At 38.5% G+C, this 20,187-nt stretch overlaps 1 protein-coding gene across 4 annotated transcripts in view; it reads right to left on the bottom strand.

The window, feature by feature from the left end:
- Positions 1–77: 77 nt before the first annotated feature.
- Positions 78–20,187, bottom strand: part of loxl3b (lysyl oxidase-like 3b) — a 28,673-nt gene continuing 8,563 nt past the window's right edge. The window contains exons 4-16 of one of the 4 annotated variants that reach the window (XM_078277233.1): positions 18,332–18,549; positions 15,589–15,654; positions 13,879–13,935; positions 12,364–12,571; positions 12,023–12,203; positions 8,918–9,072; positions 7,151–7,306; positions 5,633–5,792; positions 4,670–4,913; positions 3,381–3,496; positions 2,860–2,996; positions 1,097–1,208; positions 78–999 (exon numbers count right to left, since the gene is read on the bottom strand). In XM_078277233.1, coding sequence (XP_078133359.1) covers positions 926–999; positions 1,097–1,208; positions 2,860–2,996; positions 3,381–3,496; positions 4,670–4,913; positions 5,633–5,792; positions 7,151–7,306; positions 8,918–9,072; positions 12,023–12,203; positions 12,364–12,571; positions 13,879–13,935; positions 15,589–15,654; positions 18,332–18,549 — 1,884 coding nt within the window. In that variant the 3' untranslated portion in view covers positions 78–925. Of the gene's footprint in view, positions 1,000–1,096; positions 1,209–2,859; positions 2,997–3,380; positions 3,497–4,669; positions 4,914–5,632; positions 5,793–7,150; positions 7,307–7,964; positions 8,136–8,917; positions 9,073–12,022; positions 12,204–12,363; positions 12,572–13,878; positions 13,936–15,588; positions 15,655–18,331; positions 18,550–20,187 lie in introns of all 4 variants that reach the window. The other 3 variants (XM_078277232.1, XM_078277234.1, XM_078277235.1) reach the window with 3 other exon arrangements.

The raw sequence follows: 20,187 nt of genomic DNA, 5'->3' as shown, positions 1-20,187 counted from the left end.
GTCAGACTGTGACAAAAATGTAAAAAATCTGACTTTCTATTCAGTTTCTAATCGAATAAAGTCTTGTAGATGCAGCATCATTATTATTCCTCTCCTTTTTATTCGGTGCGGCGGGTGTGATTACATCAGCATACATACAGACATTCTTGAGGGTAATTGTACATCTACTGTATGTTCCGACCCTAAATGACTATTTATAATAATAATACATACAAACTAAAGTTGGCTTCAAACTGGATCCAAAGCACTTTGACTTGCACCTTGATATAAACAATAAATACATTCTCAAAATATTGGAACTGTGGAACTGTGAAACTATTTCTGTGAACAAGATGGCAGAAAACTGAACAGTATTTGATATAAAACCTTTAATCCAGGGAAATGTATCCAGGTAAGGTAATATTTAATGTTTTGCTCTAAAGCACCTGCAGGTTTTTGGAACTGGGACAGTCTATCTCTTCTGTCCATATTACCCACTATGAAGACCAGTAAGACTTTGACAGAGCTGCATTTGGTCCTGTTCATGCCTCAGTTTTTAGTTTTTAAATGTGTTACAGCTAACGCCAACACCTCACATAGCTTCTCCAAATAAAACAAATAACAACACCTCATTCATAACTCAGAACATTCATTAATTCATTAATAGTAATAGTTATTTTGTAATAAAAAATATAGCAGTAGCTCACATTAGACTGAAAAAAACAAAAAACATTAGCACTTGAATATTCAAGTATAATATACAACACATTCACCACAAGAAAATACTGTTGGCTTCTTCCATAATTCCAAATAATATGTGACGAAATCCATTTTGGTACCTGAAAACAAAAAAGATTTATGTCTTGCTTTTTGAGCTAGTGAGGTGTGTTTTTATTCATTCAACACCCGACTCTAGGTCTTATATTTGTTGTGAAATTATTGTTGATTAAGGAATCTGGTTATTCAGCTGCCCGGGGTATTTCTCAAACCTCCTCTCTGCCTCCTCGCTGAACGCATCACCTGTTGGGATTAAAAACAATCAACAAAGCAGTCCAAAAAGTTGAAATATAAGAGCCAGATTTGGCATAAACATCTGGTAGCTTTACTGACTGCTTACCAATGTGGCAGTTATGGAGCCAGATTCGATGACCGTCATATTTGCAGTTGCATTTCATGGCGTTGTTGGTGAAGTCGCTTTCAGCCACTTCGTTATTTGGATTGATAACAATCTGAAGAGGTGAGGAACATAAAAGGAACATTTTTATAACAGGATAGTAGGGCTGCATAATTAATCGCAATTTTATCGAAATCGCAATATGGACTAGTGCAATATTCAAATCGCACGGGGGCGCAATATTTGTTAAAGGCAAAATATGTGTCAAACCATTCTGAATGAAGTATTGTGGTGCTGCAGAGACGTCCCGGCCTACAAATCCTATCTTCCAGACTACAGAAAACATCTTTGTTTGGTACAGATCCTCGCAAAAATCACACTATAATCAGTTAAAAAAAAATTTCAATGAAAATTACAATAATGATACAAAAATGATCATTCCCTTCAATATCTTGAATCATATCACACTCGCAACATCAGTCAAAATAATCTCAATGAGATATTTTTCTCACATCATATGGTGCAGCCCTACAGGATAGACAATCACTAGTCTCGCTTTGCCAGACCCTCCTCCAAAGAGTTCCGTAGGAGGGTCTGGCTACTCCACACAGCATTCGGGGATGGGAGGAAAACATGCTCTGGTTTAATGGCATTTCTTTAAACCAATCACAATCGTCATGGGCGGTGCTAACTCCGCACTGAGCCAAATGTAAAATAGCCGTGCAAGAAAAAAACTCAGATATGACAGATAGTCTAGCTAGCTGTCTGGATTTACCCTGCAGAGATCTGAGGAGCAGTTAACCATAGTCCTCACAAATCCACTGGAGGTTAGAATTACAACACAAAGGAAGCAGAAGGAAACGGAAAATGCATGCATCTGGCAGAATTTCCTGCAGCACCGGAGCAATCCCAGAAGTGGAACGCGAAGGATATAAACTAGACAATCACAGACATTAAAACACAACAATAAACCCATTTGTGATTAAAAGCTGATGTCTGGCTTTCTTATGTGTATACCGCAGTTTAAATGTTAGACAAGAAACAGACAGGATTAATAAACTGTGGATTAATGTTCACCGGGGGCTTTGTTGTCAGGTGTCCCATTAACAATGAGTTCAGTTAGTTATTTTGATCTATTTTGTTGGGTTTGACTGAGTGTTCTCAGGTCTTGGGGTGAGAGGAGGGTCTCGATACAGATTCCTGAAGAACTTCCTTCAGCAACAAATATTATTTTCTTCTCCAAATACTCCAAACACTTCACTGCAGGTTAGCTTTGAACAATAATGATAAGAATAAGTACCCTACCTCCAAAATTATCTTCCCCTAGGAAAATGTATTATCTAACAAGTGATGAGTGCAAACTACTTCCTGTAGTCTGTACTATAGTGTTGTTTGGTTCTATGGAGAGTGAATCTGGTTCTATTTGGACTGGTTTTGGAAATTACGGCAGATATCCATTTATATCTTCATCTATAAACTCTATTGTTATCCAAATATTCATAAACATAATAAACCAGAAGGAGAGGAGGAATGAGAAACGAGAGGTAGGAGAACTTTTTAACCGCAGAGGTCAAATATAAGTGATCATTTGTTTACAATAGTCGGATTTGCAGTTTCAAATATTGTAGCTATATATCGTATCTATTAGTCAACAAAAGTTGCTGTGTTGGTTATGGGGTTATATCCACAGTTTTATAGGTTTTTTAGCACTAAGAAACCGCACAGTATTTTCTTTGTGTTCGTCAAATTAAGCTGCACGTGCTCACCTGCAGAATGTAGTTTCCTGGTCTGACGTCTGTGATGTCGATCCACTGGCAGTCAATGTCGTGACGGTACAAATCCCAGCAGCCCACAGTGATGCCCTGATCGCCAAAGTTGGCGCACTCGTACCGCTTAGAAACTCCTGAGTGTCAAAAAGATTAATTTACTTTAAGATACATTAGTGGATCCATAAAAACAGACTTAATAAGAATATTTACATATGAAGTAATCCTTAGAAATGAACCTTTGATTCAATTATATTTACTTTAATTAGGGTATTTATAAAAGGGTCGTTGTGTTCTAAACATGTAATTTGATTTACTCACAAGTTGCCCACATACACGCCCTCAAAACCTTAAAGATGGCAGAAAATCCAACCTGTATCTATGTCATTATTATCACTTAAATAAGTGGGACAGCTCAGACAGAGTCCTGAAGTGGGACGTACTGTGGTCACCCAAACCTTCTGGTTCTCTCAGCAAATGAAAACAGACCCTGTGACTCTAATCTGAAGCATCAGACCCACCCTCTTGACAATCTGAGTCCTCCAGACAGAAGCTGGCTTTGTGTCCCTCGGCCACTTTGGTACCGTTGGCGTTCATCAGATCATAGTGGGTGAAAATATTCATGCTGTGGTAGTGGCTGTATAATACAGAGAAAATGTTGTTATAAATTAAAAAATGATCCATTGGTATCTCCTTTGATAACTGACAACACAAAACAAGCACTTTTTATTCCACACCATTTAAAACCAATGTGTTTTAAAAAAAGACACTTAAAGGTCCCACGAAATTATGATTTCACTTTAGCTGTCTGATGTATTTCTGAATGAACATGGTGTTGGGTAGAGACCTGATTTTATAAAATCTCAAATGTTCTTCATGCCTTAGAGGGCAAGGTGTTTCAGTGAAAATAAGATGACTTTACAGTGTAGTATCTGACGATTTACACTTTGACTTAAGGTTTGCCATATAAGGGAATTCCTATGAACGTTACCCTACTGTTGCTGAAAGCAAGAGAGAAGGGTCTGATTTTCTTACAAAATCAGAGAATCAATTTCTACAATGATAGATAGTGGAACAATATACAAGGTAAAGGCACTAGTTAATTAATACTTCAGTACTTTTATACTGTGATCCTATTACTGGATGATGGTTTTAATCAGAATCAGGTTGATTTCAAAGTAGGTTTTCACACAGAACGAATTTGGCTTTGGTGTTTTTGTGCAAGAGAAAATAAAGTAAAAAGTGCAAAGTCAGGAAACAAATGTAGAATGGAAGAATTTACAATACAAATCTAAAAAAAAGAAGAAAAGAATATGTAATATTTTTGTTTTAAAATAAAGATATGTGGATATAATGTAGCATCTTGGACTAAAACACTTCAGTGAGCTCTGAATCTCTGCTGCTGGCATTTGAATCTCACACATTCTGTAAACGCAGTTTCATTTCAAGCCAGCAAAGCTGTTGCATGAACAGAATTTCTCCTCTACTGTTATCACGCTGTGTTGTCCAAGAGGCTACAGAAGGATACACTTGGCACTCTTTCTCCCACTAGTCTTTCGTTTGTCTGAAATAAATGAACATCTACAGAACACAAATGTAGGGGGAGTTTTGGGGCCACGTTTAGGACTGAAATATGATATTAGACTAAAGATTTATGACTAAATAATGTTACTGCATTGGCATAAATTTAATAAAGAACCAATGAGATTGTATCACTGTATCATTTAAACCCCAGTCTACTGTTATTAAGATGAGGCAGTTCATCTGAACAGCCGTCCTCCAGAAACTATGTTAATGAAGATAATAGTACCCATGGCAGGCATGCCAGATCCAGGAGTGCCGCCCAGCCTTCGGCTTGAAGTCAGCCCGGCCGATGTTGTGGATCTGGGAGGAGAAGCGCAGCAGGCGTCGGTGTCCGTAGGGCCAGTTGGCCTTGGCTGCAGACTTTGACAGGCAGTCCTCCTCGGCAGCACAGTAGAGCATGTGCAGAGGACGATCCTCGATGTAAACTGTCTGCTGGACCAGAGGGGCGTTCAGGACCAGGTCAGAGGCCGCTGCGTACACAGGTAGTAGTAGGATTTGGCTTGAGTTACGTTCCTCATATTATAATGCAGTGGTGAAATGTAACTAAGTACATTTACTCAAGTACGTACATCTATGCTACTTGTACAGATCAGTATTTCTTTTTTTATACTTCATTGATCCCCAGGGGAGAAATTACAATGTTTTCACTCTGTTGTTAGAACACACATGCCTGAAATACACACACATGCTCAGTACCTATACATGCACAATTGGAGAGATGTCAGAGTGAGGGCACTGCAACTGCTGGACAGGCACCCCAAGCAATTGAGGGTTCGGTGCCTTGCTCAAGAGCTCCCCACGGACTGAGCTACTGCCACCCCTGCCTTTTCACTATCATCACAATATTGCTTTGACTAGTGATTATTACTTCACAAGAGGAGCAACATTTTTAATTGATGATGTGATGACAATGTTGACTAAAAACATTAGAATATGACTTATTCAATTCTTCTTACATTACCACATTATCAGAAAACAAATGGCAGGAAGCTCAGCAGAGGAAATTTAAAGACAGAGCTCCCCTCTAAAATAGGAAGTTGTAAAAACAAGGAAAAAGATGTTGGATCTTGTTTTTTTTTCTGTTCTCTTTTGTGATTCTTTATGCCTTTGGAGTTTCAACAGGTCAATACAAGATGTGTATGAAGATTGTCAGTCAACAGAGTAGTTTCCACTTGTTTCTGTCACTCACTGTCAGAGCAGATGACTCCTGCTGCAAACTTTGCTGCCGCTTTCTGGCAGCTGACAGTTTTGTGATGCTGGCACTGACTCAGGGACATCTCGTTTCCTGTGCACTTCACGCCGCTCATGATCATATCTGTCACATTACTGCTGTCCCAGTACCACGTTTCCTTAGATGGGGGGGGTTAGACAAACAGACAAACATGCAAACAGAAAACAAACAAAAAAGTGCGTCGATCAGGAAAGAATCATTCACAAACAGAGCTGCGGAGAGTTCTGAAAAACAGATGTTCGTGACTCATTTTATTTGGCTACTGGCTGAGGACAGTGTGATGCTGAGTTTATGATCACTGGAGGACAATAACATTTTGCAGATACTGAGTGATTCAATAATCATATTACTAAGGTTTCTCAATTCCACACCACTATAAATGTAATTATAGACTGATTATAAATGCTGCAGCTAAATACATTTTCACATACTAGTGTTTTGTATCATGCTGCTTTGGTATGCAGCTTACAAATTCAGAGTTTGTGTCTACAGTGCTAAATATCCTTGTTGGATGATAGTGCAGCGTTAACTATACTTTAAAAGCTCTTACTACTCTTTAAAGGAAAATGATCATAATTTGTGATGTTCCCTGTGTTCCAGGTGTAATATTGTCATGATGATTTGTAGTTTTGTAAGTTTTTGTGTGCCCACTTATCCTCAGCCTACCTCATTTACTTCTTCTTCAACCAATGATTTACTACATTTGCAAGAAGCCACAGTCTTTACCCTGCTAACTGTGGTATGTTTGACTCTTAAACGATGGATTTTTCTGTCGAACTGACACCAAAACTTGATATTTATTGCTGATATTTAAAGGTGCACTCCCTAGTTTTCAGTACAACCAAATCCCTAATTTCCTCCCAGTTTACTGCTTTGAAACTGAACACGGTTCACAGCTGAGTTTTCGAGGCTTCAACAATGAGCTGGGATTCAAAATAAATAAACAATAGTTTATGTAGATTTATTTTTAAAGTAAATTTCATAGCCATGATTGCGATATGTATGAAGATCTTGAATTGATTTGCTATCTTTAAGTATCTTTCAATCAATTACATGTGTTCATCTGTACTCCTTTTAATTACCCAGTTTATTTGAATTTTAACAGTCATATACTTCAATATTTATTTTAAGGCTTTGCTTCTCTGTAGCCTGACTCTCTACAGGAAAATGTAAAAAAACATTTTTTTTTAGGATTTAGATTGTTTAATGTGTAACTGTAAAGTTAAACCCATTAAACCCATAATATCAAAACTAGCCTTATTTCTTACTTCAAATTGCTCCTGCTACTAATGTTTACTTTTGTCATTATCATTAAGAGTCATGACAATGATTCCGTCATCCTATTGTTTTTGTTTACTTTCTGCATATTGTGTATATTTTGTTCATGATGCATCTCGAGAGGTTCATCCTGTAAACAATACATTTGTTCAACATCTCATTATGGAACAAATGTCTTCATTCTTTGGTTCTACTTACAGTGATGGCATGCATGGAGTAGCCAAGCCCTAGCTGCCTGCAAACCACCATGGCTTCCCTTGTGGTCCAGCCTGTACTGCACACTGTGCCCCACTTGGAGCCAACCTGAACCTCCACCCGGCCCTCATAACTGCTCCGGCCGCCCACTATCCGGATCTGCAGAAATGCCCTGCTTGGAGTCAGTGAAGGTACATACTTCCTGTCCTTTGAACTGTCTGGGCTGAAACTAAACTTGTTCTTTGGCAGTGGAGACTGTGTTGTTGAAGCAGCAGTTTTGGTTAGTCTTTTCTAGGCGTGGAGAGCGTCAACGTGGTTTCCAGATGAGGTCACCACTTGGCTTTAGTGGTGAATGGCTTTTGAGTTTGATTAGAAACTTCATGTGAGTCTGTTTTGGTCTGCCCACACAGCAAAGACCAAAACGGTATTGTGTTCTTCCATGTAGGAAAAGAAACATCTACTCCATATGAAACTTATAACATTTCAGACATTAATACATGCATGTTCAAGTATATTCCACAAATATATACACCAAAATGTAGTATGAGAGTTGTGTTTTAGGAAGATATCTGAATGTGTTACCAGTTCTAATAACAAGTACTAGTATGTTGCACATATTAGATAATATGTGACTGAACCTAAATATTGAATATATTTGAACATACATAGAATTAACTGTATTGTTGTAATGAAATGATAGAAATTAGATTATCTGGGTGTTCATGACAGTATATTATATTTGCATATGTCAAATATACCAAAAGGCAGCTCTGCTCTGCTGCAGAAAGTTGGTCAGTCAGTGTTGTTAATAACCTACTTGCAGGCCCTGGTTAGCGTAGCCCAAGTCTAGCTGCCTGCAGGCCACCATGGCCTCCTTGGTGCTCCAGCTCTCTCCACAGACCAGACCCCAGCTCTGAGTCCCGTTAGAGTCAGAGCTCAGCAGCTCCACACGGCCCTCGTAACGGGTCCGTCCTCCTGTGAGTCGGATCTGTGTTGGGCCAAGGGGTTAGAGACCACAGAGCAGAGCATAGATACACAAGGGCTGGGCTGGATAGGAATCTACTTTAATCGGTTAGCTGTTCTGTTGGTGTAGAATCTTAAAGGTGAAATGGTTTACATTTACTGTATGTAACTCAAATTGAAAACTATCGATAACATGAAAGTGTATCCTTGCTGAGTTTTTATCCTACTTAGTCCGGCCTCTATGTGTATCTACAGGAAACATGGAAGAATATGATCTGGTAAATTACAAACTGCACAACCAGATATACTCGATGTTAAGAGGAAATCACTGTTGTCACAAAATAACTTTTTTTTTGTAACTTATTTTTCAAACAATACATTTGTTCTCTAGAATTGGTATAACACAATTAAAAATAATTCTGAACAAACATGATATGACTGTTTTTTGTGACAGCAGTGAAGAAGTATTAGTCGAGAGTTAAACTGTGAGATTTCTGAGTATCAGCTCTAAATCTCACGTTAGGGCAAACTGAAAAGACTTTCAGAGCAGCAAAGAACTAAATTAATGGATAATACAATAAACACACTATTAAATGAGACATTATTCAACTTTCCTGTGCTACATTCATCAAAACAGAAGAAAGTCTGATGCAGCTAACCAATTTTCACTAATAATCCATATACTTTCATGTGCTATCTGATGCAATAAATAGTATAACAATAATATAAACAATTCAATCAACTTTTCTCCACGTTAACAGAACAATTTTAAGATGAAACATTGTAGTAAGGAGGTTCAGCTCTGACCGAGTTCTCAAATCCCATGTAGGGCAGGTTGCAGCGAACAGCAGCGTCCTCCGAGTGTTGACAGTCCTCTGATGTGATGTTTTTGAACGGGCAGTTCCAGATGGACTTCTCCTGGCCGAGGCACTTCACCTCGTTCATGTAGATCGGACCCATTCCTGGACAGGCAGGCAGACAGACAGACAGACAGACAGACAGACAGTCACATAGACATATATACAGTCGCATAGACAGACAGCATCTTCAAATTTAAAGAAGGTAGACTTGTTAATGGAATAATTGGAAGTTCGGCCAGAACCTGATGAGTCCCGAGGCAAAGTGATGGGTTTAGGTCCATTTTTTTTCCACTTCTATATTTACAGTTATACATTTAGAGCTTCTCAAAAATAACTTTCAGATATCAGATATGTGGAAACATATAATCTATTGTTATCAGATGGCTATTCATCAAATTACAGAAGGTCATCCAGGTCATTTTAAAATATTTTAACAGCAACTAAAGGTTATAAATATATATGGAAAAAAAAGTGTTTTACCGAGGTACAGGCTCTTTTTGTGTTGCAACCACTGCAGCAATTAATGAGCCTGAACCCGTTTAATGAGATTAGAACAATCTAGGTCAGTTAATGCCTGTTTTTTGGACCCTTTCAAATCTCTGGTTTCAAGTCTCTGATTTATTGAGAAAATCTGGGTTCGTAAAAACGAATGAACAACCACTGCTGACATTCTTCCTGAGAAAGGGACCAATCAAAGAAACAGTGATGTCTTTTTTTTTTTCCTTAGATTTTCTGTTAAGGAACTTTCAACAACTTTCTCTTCTTTGTTGTTAGTTAATAGCCATGGTATCGGTTTCTCATCATGGTGTCAACCATGTTCTACTTAATTCCAATTTTACTAATGTAACTAAAACACATGCATCCTTTTTCTTGAAGCTGATGGACAAATGATGTTAATGTAAAAGATTTAATGAACTGGATGCAGGTTGAATTACTGTTTCATTAAACTACAGAGACTCAAAACAAAATTTAAATTTTACAGGATACTTTTCTTTCTTTTTTAAGATTATTTTTTGGGCATTTTAGGCTTTTATTTAAGAGGACAGGGGCCGCTGCGGCAAGGACCGAGCCTCTGCACATGGGGCGCACGCCCAACCAGGGAAGGCCGGTACTTTTTATCATAACAGTTGACCATACAAAGGCACACAGAGGCACATCTATATGCCCAGGATGTACAGTATATTTGCTGTAGAATTTAGCTGTGATATTATTTCAGAATTCCATTGCTCTAATTGGAAATTTTAACATCTTTCCACACAGAACTGGCAGTCCAGAGTGATATATGCCTCATATTATATATATATATATATATATATATATATATGTAGATCTGTTTTAAACCCGAGGCATGTTTGCTGAGCATGCATGTTCTCTGTCAGCAACGCCCTGGTTTACGTTCACCCTCTAAACTCTCACTCCATCACTACGAAGTCACAGCACCATGAGGTGATTGTATTATGAAATTTCTGTGAAAGGAATTCCTTCAGCAGTGACGTTTAGGAATGTTTCTTGGATTAATTCAGCCAGGTGGTGGTCTGACATCCATCTGAGCACTGAGCGGGTTATGCCGCTGCCTCAAAGACCAAGTTCCTCTGTGGTAGAAATCATAATGCACACACACGATGGCAGACATCCCCACCCAGCGTTTCTGAGAACTGCCCTTCAAAAGACTGCTTGTTTCTTCTTTGATGGAATCTTGGAGCAGTTTACCGAAAAACTACACACACCTCCATGTTCTCATGGGAAACACACACACTAGGATGAATATTTTAGCTGGCTCTTTCATTCTAAGTGACATGGCAGCACTGGCACAACACTTACGTTTTTTTTTGGTTACAGAATAATTATTCACAGCAATGTTTCACTTTCTGTGACCTTCCTCGTGCTGTAAATTTTGATTTTACAGTATCATTTACACAATTCCGTAAGTTTATTAACTGTACTTTTGAACACTTGGTATTGAAATAGTTTGATATATAATATGTCAGTTCCAATCATCTAGTGTTTTCAGTAAAATGACCAGAAAAAGTCATTTGTGCCAGGTGGTCAGACACAAGTTGGATTTATAAAATTGACTGCCTAATTTTCACATGAAATGGTCCATATCCTTGCTGGAATAACAGATGGTTTTCTGTTCTAAAAATGCCTCGCAGAGACTTAAGAAAAAGCTTTTTAATGAATGAGGAACAGTATGGGAGAATTCATGTCAGGAATGTAGTGGGGGGGGGGAATGCCTTGCATTTGTGAAAAAGACAAATTTATAAATGGCAATGATACACTAAAATGTGTCTATTATTGTAGTAAGCTGGTCAGAAAATAATCAGCATATTTGTTTGCCATGGTGGGCGTCTTTCTTTCATGTCTTTTTGTCTTTGTTACTTTTCTTTCTACATGCACAGCATTCCTTTACTTATTAAAATAAAGATCCAAATGAGTAATCCGTGTAGGAATGTGCCCTCCATGTTGAGGGCAGATTATCAGAGATGACCTGAGAGATAAAACAGGCTGCAGATAGACAGCTGATGACTGACATCCTGTCTGAAGACAGTTCTAAACACATCCTGCCTCAGCTGACGTGTTTACTAGGGGTGTGCAAAAAAATCGATTCACATACGTATCGCGATTCAAGCTCTATCGATTCATAGAATTCCAAAAATCGATTCATATACGTATATATATTATTTTTTTAATTTATTGTAGGTCTACTGCAATCACATGGGAAAAGTAACTACATTTACATACTGTGAATCGTTTCCTAAAAATCGATATTGAATCGAATCGTGACATTTTCTGAATCGTGCACCCCTAGTGTTTACAGAGATTTAATGCAAAGCCCAGAATTACCCTAGAGTATCAGCATTATTATTACACAAGTAAAAATGTAATATTTTAAACACATATTTTACTTTATATTCTACAATTATGTCTTTTTTATTTGTATTGAGGTGTTTAAAATCTAATTAGGGCTCACAGGCTTTAGATTTTACTCTTTCTACAGAAAAAGCTGACGTAAACCTCTGTGGGTGGAGCCAAAAATCTGTTTTTTCCTAACCTTGTCCCATGCGGGCTCCCGTGAGAGCCTCCTTGGCGCTGCCGAAGCCGAGCTCCCTGCAGACGACGCTGGCTGACTGCAGGTTCCAGCGGTCGTCACACACGGTTCCCCACTCGTTGTCTTTCAGCACCTCTACCCGGCCCTCGCCCAACCTGGCACCTCCCTTCAGCCGCACGGTGCTCTAGAAAACCAGCAGACGGGTGAAACATTTTAATCTACGTTTGGCAGGTCAGTCTTCTGAGCAGCCTGGCAGACAGTCTATCTACAGTAATTTAGCCAGGCTATTAGATGGCTTAATATTAATAAGTTTTGATAAGTGTGCAAGTTTAAGACTACTTTACTGAAATCTTTGGTTTCTTTTTCAAGCCATTGTTTTGCATAAACAACGGCCCCGGCATGCAGCTGACGACGGCCGCCATGCCGCCCTCGCAGGTGAATGTGACGTTCCGCTTGCTGTACTCCAGAGGGCAGGCTGCCAGGTGGATCTCTGTGCCCGTACACTCCACAGAGTGGAGGTGGAAGTGGTTCTTCTGACGGTCCAAATACAACCTGGAGGGAGCAGAGACGAGTGATGACGGAAACATTATCTGTTTCCCAAATCCATGCTAATTCTATACATTATGTAGTAATGGTATACTGTTTAAACAGTAGCATACCAAAAACTTCAATATACTTTACCATTTTATACTAATGGTGGAAAGCTACTGCCAATTAAACTTTTTGGGAGCCACAATACACAATTTATTATTAAAAAACATGTCCAGGTGTGAGTGGATTCTTTATACTCTTTGTGCATTGCATTGTGGGAAATGGTGTCCATCAGCACATTCAAAAATGCTCTCTGCTTTAACTTTAACTTTATTTAGTCTCTTTTCTAGTGTGAACACACTACAGACTCAAAACCTGCTTAGAATCAGTATATAGTATGGTTTGGGACACTGCAGTTAATTAAATGACTGAATGAATGCCTAAGATGTATTTACAATATAGTGACAATTAAAGATGCTAAGAATTAACAAAAAAAGACCAAACAAATGAATTACTCAAAATTAGGCAACATAATCCTTCTGATCTAGGAAAACTTATCTACGTTTGTTAATGAAACAAGCGCGTCCATCATCTCATGCTACAGTCAGAATAAATATCATTCAGGCTTGCACAAACTATCACAGATATTGTTTTAAATCACAAAAACACATTGGACAAAAGGAAATAACCCACAGTTGTTTGGTGCCTGGGATTGACTCTGGGTACCAACAGCCACATATTAAATGATTGACTGTATACATTTAACTTGCAAAACCATTAATTAGAGGCACCGTTTGACATTTTAGTTAATATGCTAAATTACTGTCTTGCCAAGAGTTAGAAAAGAAAATTGATTTACCATTTAGCGTATCTTAGCATGAAGACTCATGGTAAGAAGGTGAATATATGCATTTTTCCAAAATGTCTAAGCATTTCCTTAAGTTCTTTTATATCTGTCTTTGTGGTCAAAATCATTGGAATCATTTTCATAGAACAACCACATACATAAAGTTGTTTTAAAGACTATTCTGCACATACATCACGTTAGTACTTCGACTAAACATCTAAACAACTTTTGTTGGATTTAGCTATATACTTTTGTTCTGCCACAGGTGCAGGGCAAATGCTCATACTGGAGGGGATGGATGCAGCTTTGAGGATTAGCTTTTTCTGTTCTTGGGAACACACAAACAGTGTTTTTGGCAAATCTCCCTGACTTTCTTATCTGTTAACAAATAGCATTTGTTTGTAAGGCTTGTGGAGGCAACGTGTGTGGGTCTTTTAAAACAGCTTGAATTCACCCACTTAACTGTCTATCCTTAGATTACCTTTTGCCAGGGCTGCTCTGTTTAGACTTAGAGTTAGCTTTAGCTTTGGATGTCTGCCTGCAAGGTAAACACGGGTTAGACTGCACAGTTAGGAAAAGAAACAGGAGGTGACAAAGTGAAAAAAAACCATAGTAACAAAAGGTTACATGATGCACAATTATGTTAAAAACTGTAGTTACACTGTTCGAAAGGATGTGTCTCATTCAATGCGGTTGTTAAACACAGTCAAGACATAATATGTAATTCCCAGTATACTTTTATATAATGTTATATAGAAGACACACAGATATGTTGAAAGTGACACATCCTTTTTTAAATAAACACAAATGTGGACATTCATCGTTATTTTGACACGTTTCATCAGCACAGGCTCATACACAGCACATGGCCAAAAGTATTTGGACAATCTTTTCTACATACTCTTGTGTACTTTTGGTCGGGCTGTTTTTTCATAGTTTGGGGAGGGCATCTTAGTTCTAATTAAGGAAATCTTAATGCCATAGCTTGACAATGTATATTAAACAATAGTGGGCTCTTTCCTGTTTAAACATCACAATGCCTGTATGCACAAAGCCAGGTTCATAAGAAGATTATTTTCCTAGTTTGGTGTGGAAGAAGTCAACTGGCCTACACAGAGCCCTCAGCCCCCTTTTGGAGTGATCTGGAAGTGGAACAAATTGGTGTACTGTTTGGGTGCCCATATACCTTTGGCCACATAGTGTATGACATCTACAGCTTATCATTAGCATTTGTTAGTACAAACTATGCTACTGTGAGTTTTTTCTATTGCACCAATGTGAATCTCAAGTTACCACATTGATTTTGTTTGACGTACGGCATTGCTTTTAAATTACAGAGGTAGGGGTAATATTTAAAGCATGATATTACATGGTAATATCATAAACCACACACATGTCTATGTTAGTGAGTTCTTCAACTTTTTCAGTACAGGTCTTAGAATATAAGTGTAGTTTAGTCATTTAGAATCTGCAAATGATTATTATGTAATGGATAATGTAGAGGAGCAAACCCCTTAAGGCTGATTCAAGACCCTGCATCACCCTGTCTGGGTTCTGATACGCAGTAATGACTTATTTGCAGATTCTACCAGACACAGGTCTGTTCTTGTCATGTGGACTTAGGCCTCTGACTTTTTTAGTTTAAGAACCCAAGCTGAAAAGTGACTGACCTCCTGCAAAAAGCATGCCATAGTGGGGAATGGGATTTGAATCTGTTGCATTAAAGGACTAATCTGTGGGGAAATGAATCCCCCGTCACTGACATAGCCCAGATTGGCGACATCTGTCCAATCAAACATGGCCTCAAAAGGTCTAAATGGTAAAACACCCATTTAACTTTATTTTAAGAGCAAAGAAGAATAATCCTTGTACATTTACTGAGTTTAATACCAATTCTAATATGAGGTCTTTACAATCTGTGCCATGCCAGTGAAAATGTGAAAGGAAGACACAAAACAGAAATGAGAAAAACTAAACCTCCACACAAGACAACGATGAGTTTTAGCAGGGTAAAATAAAAATCTACAACCCATTCACATGCTGCACATCATAATAATATGATATTAGAAAGAGGACAACTAGCTAGAAAAACAGGAGCTAAATGGTTAATGTCTACTACCAACAGGAAACCCACTGTCAAAACTACAGTGCAGACGGAGGTGGACGGTGGGTTTTCCCGGTGACAGTGTACCTTCCACCTGCTGAAACATTAACCTTTGGCCTGGAGACCTTCTCTGCTGCTCGCTTTTTCAGACGTCTGCAACAGTGAGACAGCCAGATTCCATCACATACAGGAGAGAGACGGCATGCAAACACACACATATACACACAGGCTGTATATATATCCACACGCACACTGTCTCTGGGCTGCACACACACATTTCTTTCAGGTAAAAGTACTGGGGGGTCAGCGGCGAATAACATTTTCGACATTCCACAAGTCTGCAGTATATTATGTTACAGATTTCAGGTCACCAAGGTATGATCACCATTACAGAGCTATTCCAACTATTTAGAATTCAGGACTGTGGCCAATTGAGTCTCTTTCAGCAGCTACAACACCTCATTAATACATACAGGGATTTCATCATAGATTAGAACTGATAAAAGCTACCTACAGGCCCAGACTTCAGATGTACAGTATGTGCAGAATTTGTATTTTCTTGTTGGCATTTCCACCTTTAATGGACAGGACAGCTAGGTGAGAAAGGGGGGGGGAAGACATGTAGGAAATCGTCACAGGTCGGAGTCGAACCCTGGACTTCTGCATCAAGGTGTAAACCTCTATTTATATGTGCACCTGCACTACCAACTGAACCTGTCCACTCTTGTCCAGAATTTTAACTTGCTGTGAATGTTCTGAATCCACAGAAAATCATTTCAGTCTGATAAATTAAAATCAGTAAGCCTGAAGAGTTCAGTCAATTACAAAAATATCCCAAATATAATATTTCCTCAAATTCTGGAATATGTACCAAAAAATAAATAAATAAAAAACCCTGCCTCAAATAACAGCTTTTAACAAATGATTTAATTGGGCTAAGTTTCAGTGTGTCCTGTAATGGTTTTAAAAGCTCTTCCACCCTGACAGCCATACATATTTGACTACTGTACTGTCACAAAATCATCAATATGCAAATAGTCACAGTATGTGCCTGTTTGCATGTATCTGCCTTCAAAACACCTAAACTCTATATGAAGTAGGTACATTTTAATTAAAATAACTAATTCAAACTAAACCTGGATTGGAATTATCAAGACAACTGTGAAAAGCTGATTGTCCATCTTCAGCCCCGCCTACACTCATACGATATAACCAAAAAGTCTAAAAAAAGGACAGAGACAACACAGAACAATTTGACCGTTGCTCAATGCAGGTTGGCTTCTCTCCAGTCGTTGTTGTCTGTGCATTATGTGACCTCCCTGCCCTCTGCCTTCACACACGCTTGAGAGAAAACACACATTTCCCCTCGTACTACTGTGAACTATCTGCAGAGGATGAATAAAATGGCTCCAACTGGAGCGTGGCCAGGAATGTGTGCAGTCATACTGGAAGGACAAACTGGGAGAGAAAAAAGTCCACCAAAGTAATCACTGGTCTGTTCAATCTGGAGACCATATAGTTTTATTGTGTTATTAAACAGTGTAAATAGGTCTTAAGTGTAATTGGTAGGGCCATACGGAATCTGCAGACGCAGAATTCCGCAGATTTAAAACGAGTTAAAAGAAATAAAAATACAATTTAGACACATTTATTTTACACATCTCCACCCCAAGCAGAAAATCAGTCCTCTAAGTTTTGCAGATTTTCATTCTGGATCACGGCTGAAAACTGTAAAATAAACTCAGCAGATTCCGTTTGTCTCTGGTAATTGGACCATTAATCTGTTAATTATGTCCAATTGTCGTAAGTTGTGGATATTTTTCACTATTTTCTGACATTTTATAGCCCAAACAATTAATTGATTAATTGAGAAAATAATAACTCAATTAAAAATGTGAAAAATGTGAAAAATGCCAATCACAAGAACTAAAAACCCAAGGTGATGTCTTCAAATGTCTTATATTTTATGTCCAACCGACCAAAACTCAAAAATACCCAATTTAAAATACTTCACATTTGAGCTTGACATTTTTGGCTAGTTAAACAAATCGAATGACAAGACAATAATCTAGTTTGTTGCCTGTTCTGAAAGATCTGTGCCAAACAAAGCCCTGCAGATGTAAAAACACAAAAACAATTTGGTTTGTACTTTTCCATCTCTGCAGGCAGTTAATAATCACTCCTCAACTTCCTCTGCAAAGTAATTAACAGAGACCGAGAACATGAAATATGTGACCCGACTGGGATCTATCCAAAGGAAAAACAAAAACATCCTCGGAAGGAAGAGATAACAAACAAAACAGAACAATCAGAGGCTCATGTGCTTTGCTGTAGAGCTGCAGTTCTGGCAGATGGTAGATAAAGTCTATACCGAGTGCCTCTCATATCCACAGTTACCGGCAAGTCCTAAAATGTCCACTCTTTGATCAATTTCCCTGAGGGGATCAATAAAGTATTCTAATTCTGATTTACCAAACAAATTCACAACACACACAAGCTATCTCAAGACACTTTACAGATAGAGTAGGTCCACGCTCTATAATTTACAAAGACCCAACAATTCCAGTAATTCCCCCAAAAGCAAGCATTTAGTGCGACAGTGGCGAGGAAAAACTCCCAAAGACTAAGATACTACTTGCGGTTTAGTGTTGGTTTGCTTCTCAGACTAAAACCACGGAAATGTCAAATATACTGCAGCAAACATTCTGAGGGATGGAGAAGGTTACAGACACTTTGCTAAGTGGCCTAATTCCCACTGTTCGTACTGGGAAAGAATCTGCATCTTTCTCCATCTCCATCTTTAATGGCTGAAGTCGATTAATCCACTTACTTGTAGAAGTTCTTGTTGACCTTCCTCTCATGTGGGAATCCCAGCATGCCGCAGACCACATGTGTGTTTTTGATTGTCCATCCCAGGTCGCAGATCTGCGCCCAGCCGTCTTTGTATTTCACCTCCACCACACCCTCCGTGACGGGCAGCTTCTTTCTGGACATGGCCACCACGGACCGGAGCCGCACCTCCTCTATCCTGTTCTCATCTACCTGAGTCTATTCAGAGAAAATCAGGGCTGACTGTTTGTTTTTCAATTCAAATAATTCCAGATTTAAATTTGACTTAAATTTGACTGAAAACATACTTTTTACACAACACAGATGTAGTCAAGAAAACACCTTGATGCCATTACTCGTCTACACTTAAATCTTTATATAAATCTTCATATATTAAACAGTAAATATATATATATATCATATCATATATATTTATCATACTGATACATCCAGGCACACAGACATATGCAGGTCTCTTTAAGACAGTTGAATGCGAGGAACAGACTAAACAGTGAATCACAGCTATTACAAACAGTAATTTAAGGTCTCAACACCACATAAGTGGTAAACGTGACTATCTCTGATTGCCAGCTTTGCAATGAGTCACTTCCGTTGTGGTTTATTTGGGGGAAAAAAACTGGGTTTGTGGTCACAGATTGGAGTCTGGACACCACATATGACTGAGCCTGACTCAGGCAGAAACAGGCAGAGAGAGGGGAGTAGTTATGCATCCAAAGGTCCACCCACTCACTCTTATGAAACTTTTTTTTTTTCATAAGATCCTTCTATGAAACAGAAAGAACTCATCCAGTCTTTCAAGCCGTTTACAGTGGTCTGTGGAGACGAGTCCCCGGTCTAACCTTGTTCACCTCGGACCAGTCATTTATCCAAACAGACATCAAAGAGGACAAATGGAAAAGTGATGACCACCTGGAAATCCCACCCAACAGCTTTTAGTTCCGTTTCCCTCAGTTTTTAATATTTATTTAACCAGGGAGGGTTTACTGAGCACATTGAGTCTTTTAGAAACACTGTGCTTCACATTCATTCAGCCATCATTCTCACCTGAGAGGACATGGATACAAACACGCGCTAGAATAAATTCACTGGAGGTGGTGGGAGTGAAGTGCCTCCTCATTCAAGGGCACAAAATTCAATATCATTTACTGTTAATAGACTATCATTCCCACTTAGGAAGGTTTGTCAGGACATATATGCAGAACAACTTACTGCTCAGTATTCATGATTAGGACAAAAGTACGCAATTGTTGTGCACAATGCTTTTTTTGCTCCCGACTAATATCATGTACCGTAGTCTGATCCCAGCATAAGTTAAGTATCTCTCGGTTTACACCATAGTTTTGTTTTTCACAAATCTTTGGTTATTATTTTCAGACATTGCACATATTCCTCGTACAGTACTGTGAACAACTGCACATTCTTGTACATTTCTATTTTATATTTATAATTCTTGACTTTTGCAGTATTTGTGTTTTTCCGTTTCTCTTACTATGTGTATGGTGACCATTATGTATGAAAATACCAAGGCAAATTCCTTGTATGTGAAAAGCTATTTGGCAATAAACCAAATCATTTCTGATTCTGATAGGATGAGTTATCAGTTCTTTGAAATGCCATTTAAACCATTCAGACCATTTTGTGTGCTTTGCTGATATTTGGAGCTTCATGCATACGAGTTCAATTGCTGTTTTTATGTTTACTGATAAAACACAGACCGATCTGAAGAGTGGACAGAGCAGTGTCAGTAAACTGTACTTGCTTGTCTACCAAAGGCATGTCACACAGCTGTTTATCTACATACAATTGGAGAATGATATACAGAAATGATCTGGATGG

This window comes from Sander vitreus, chromosome 20 (genome assembly GCF_031162955.1).
Source record: "Sander vitreus isolate 19-12246 chromosome 20, sanVit1, whole genome shotgun sequence".
Classification (NCBI taxonomy): Eukaryota; Metazoa; Chordata; class Actinopteri; order Perciformes; family Percidae; genus Sander; species Sander vitreus.
The sequence above is the reverse complement of the archived record's forward strand: the minus strand, read 5'-3'. Positions and strand labels throughout refer to the sequence as shown.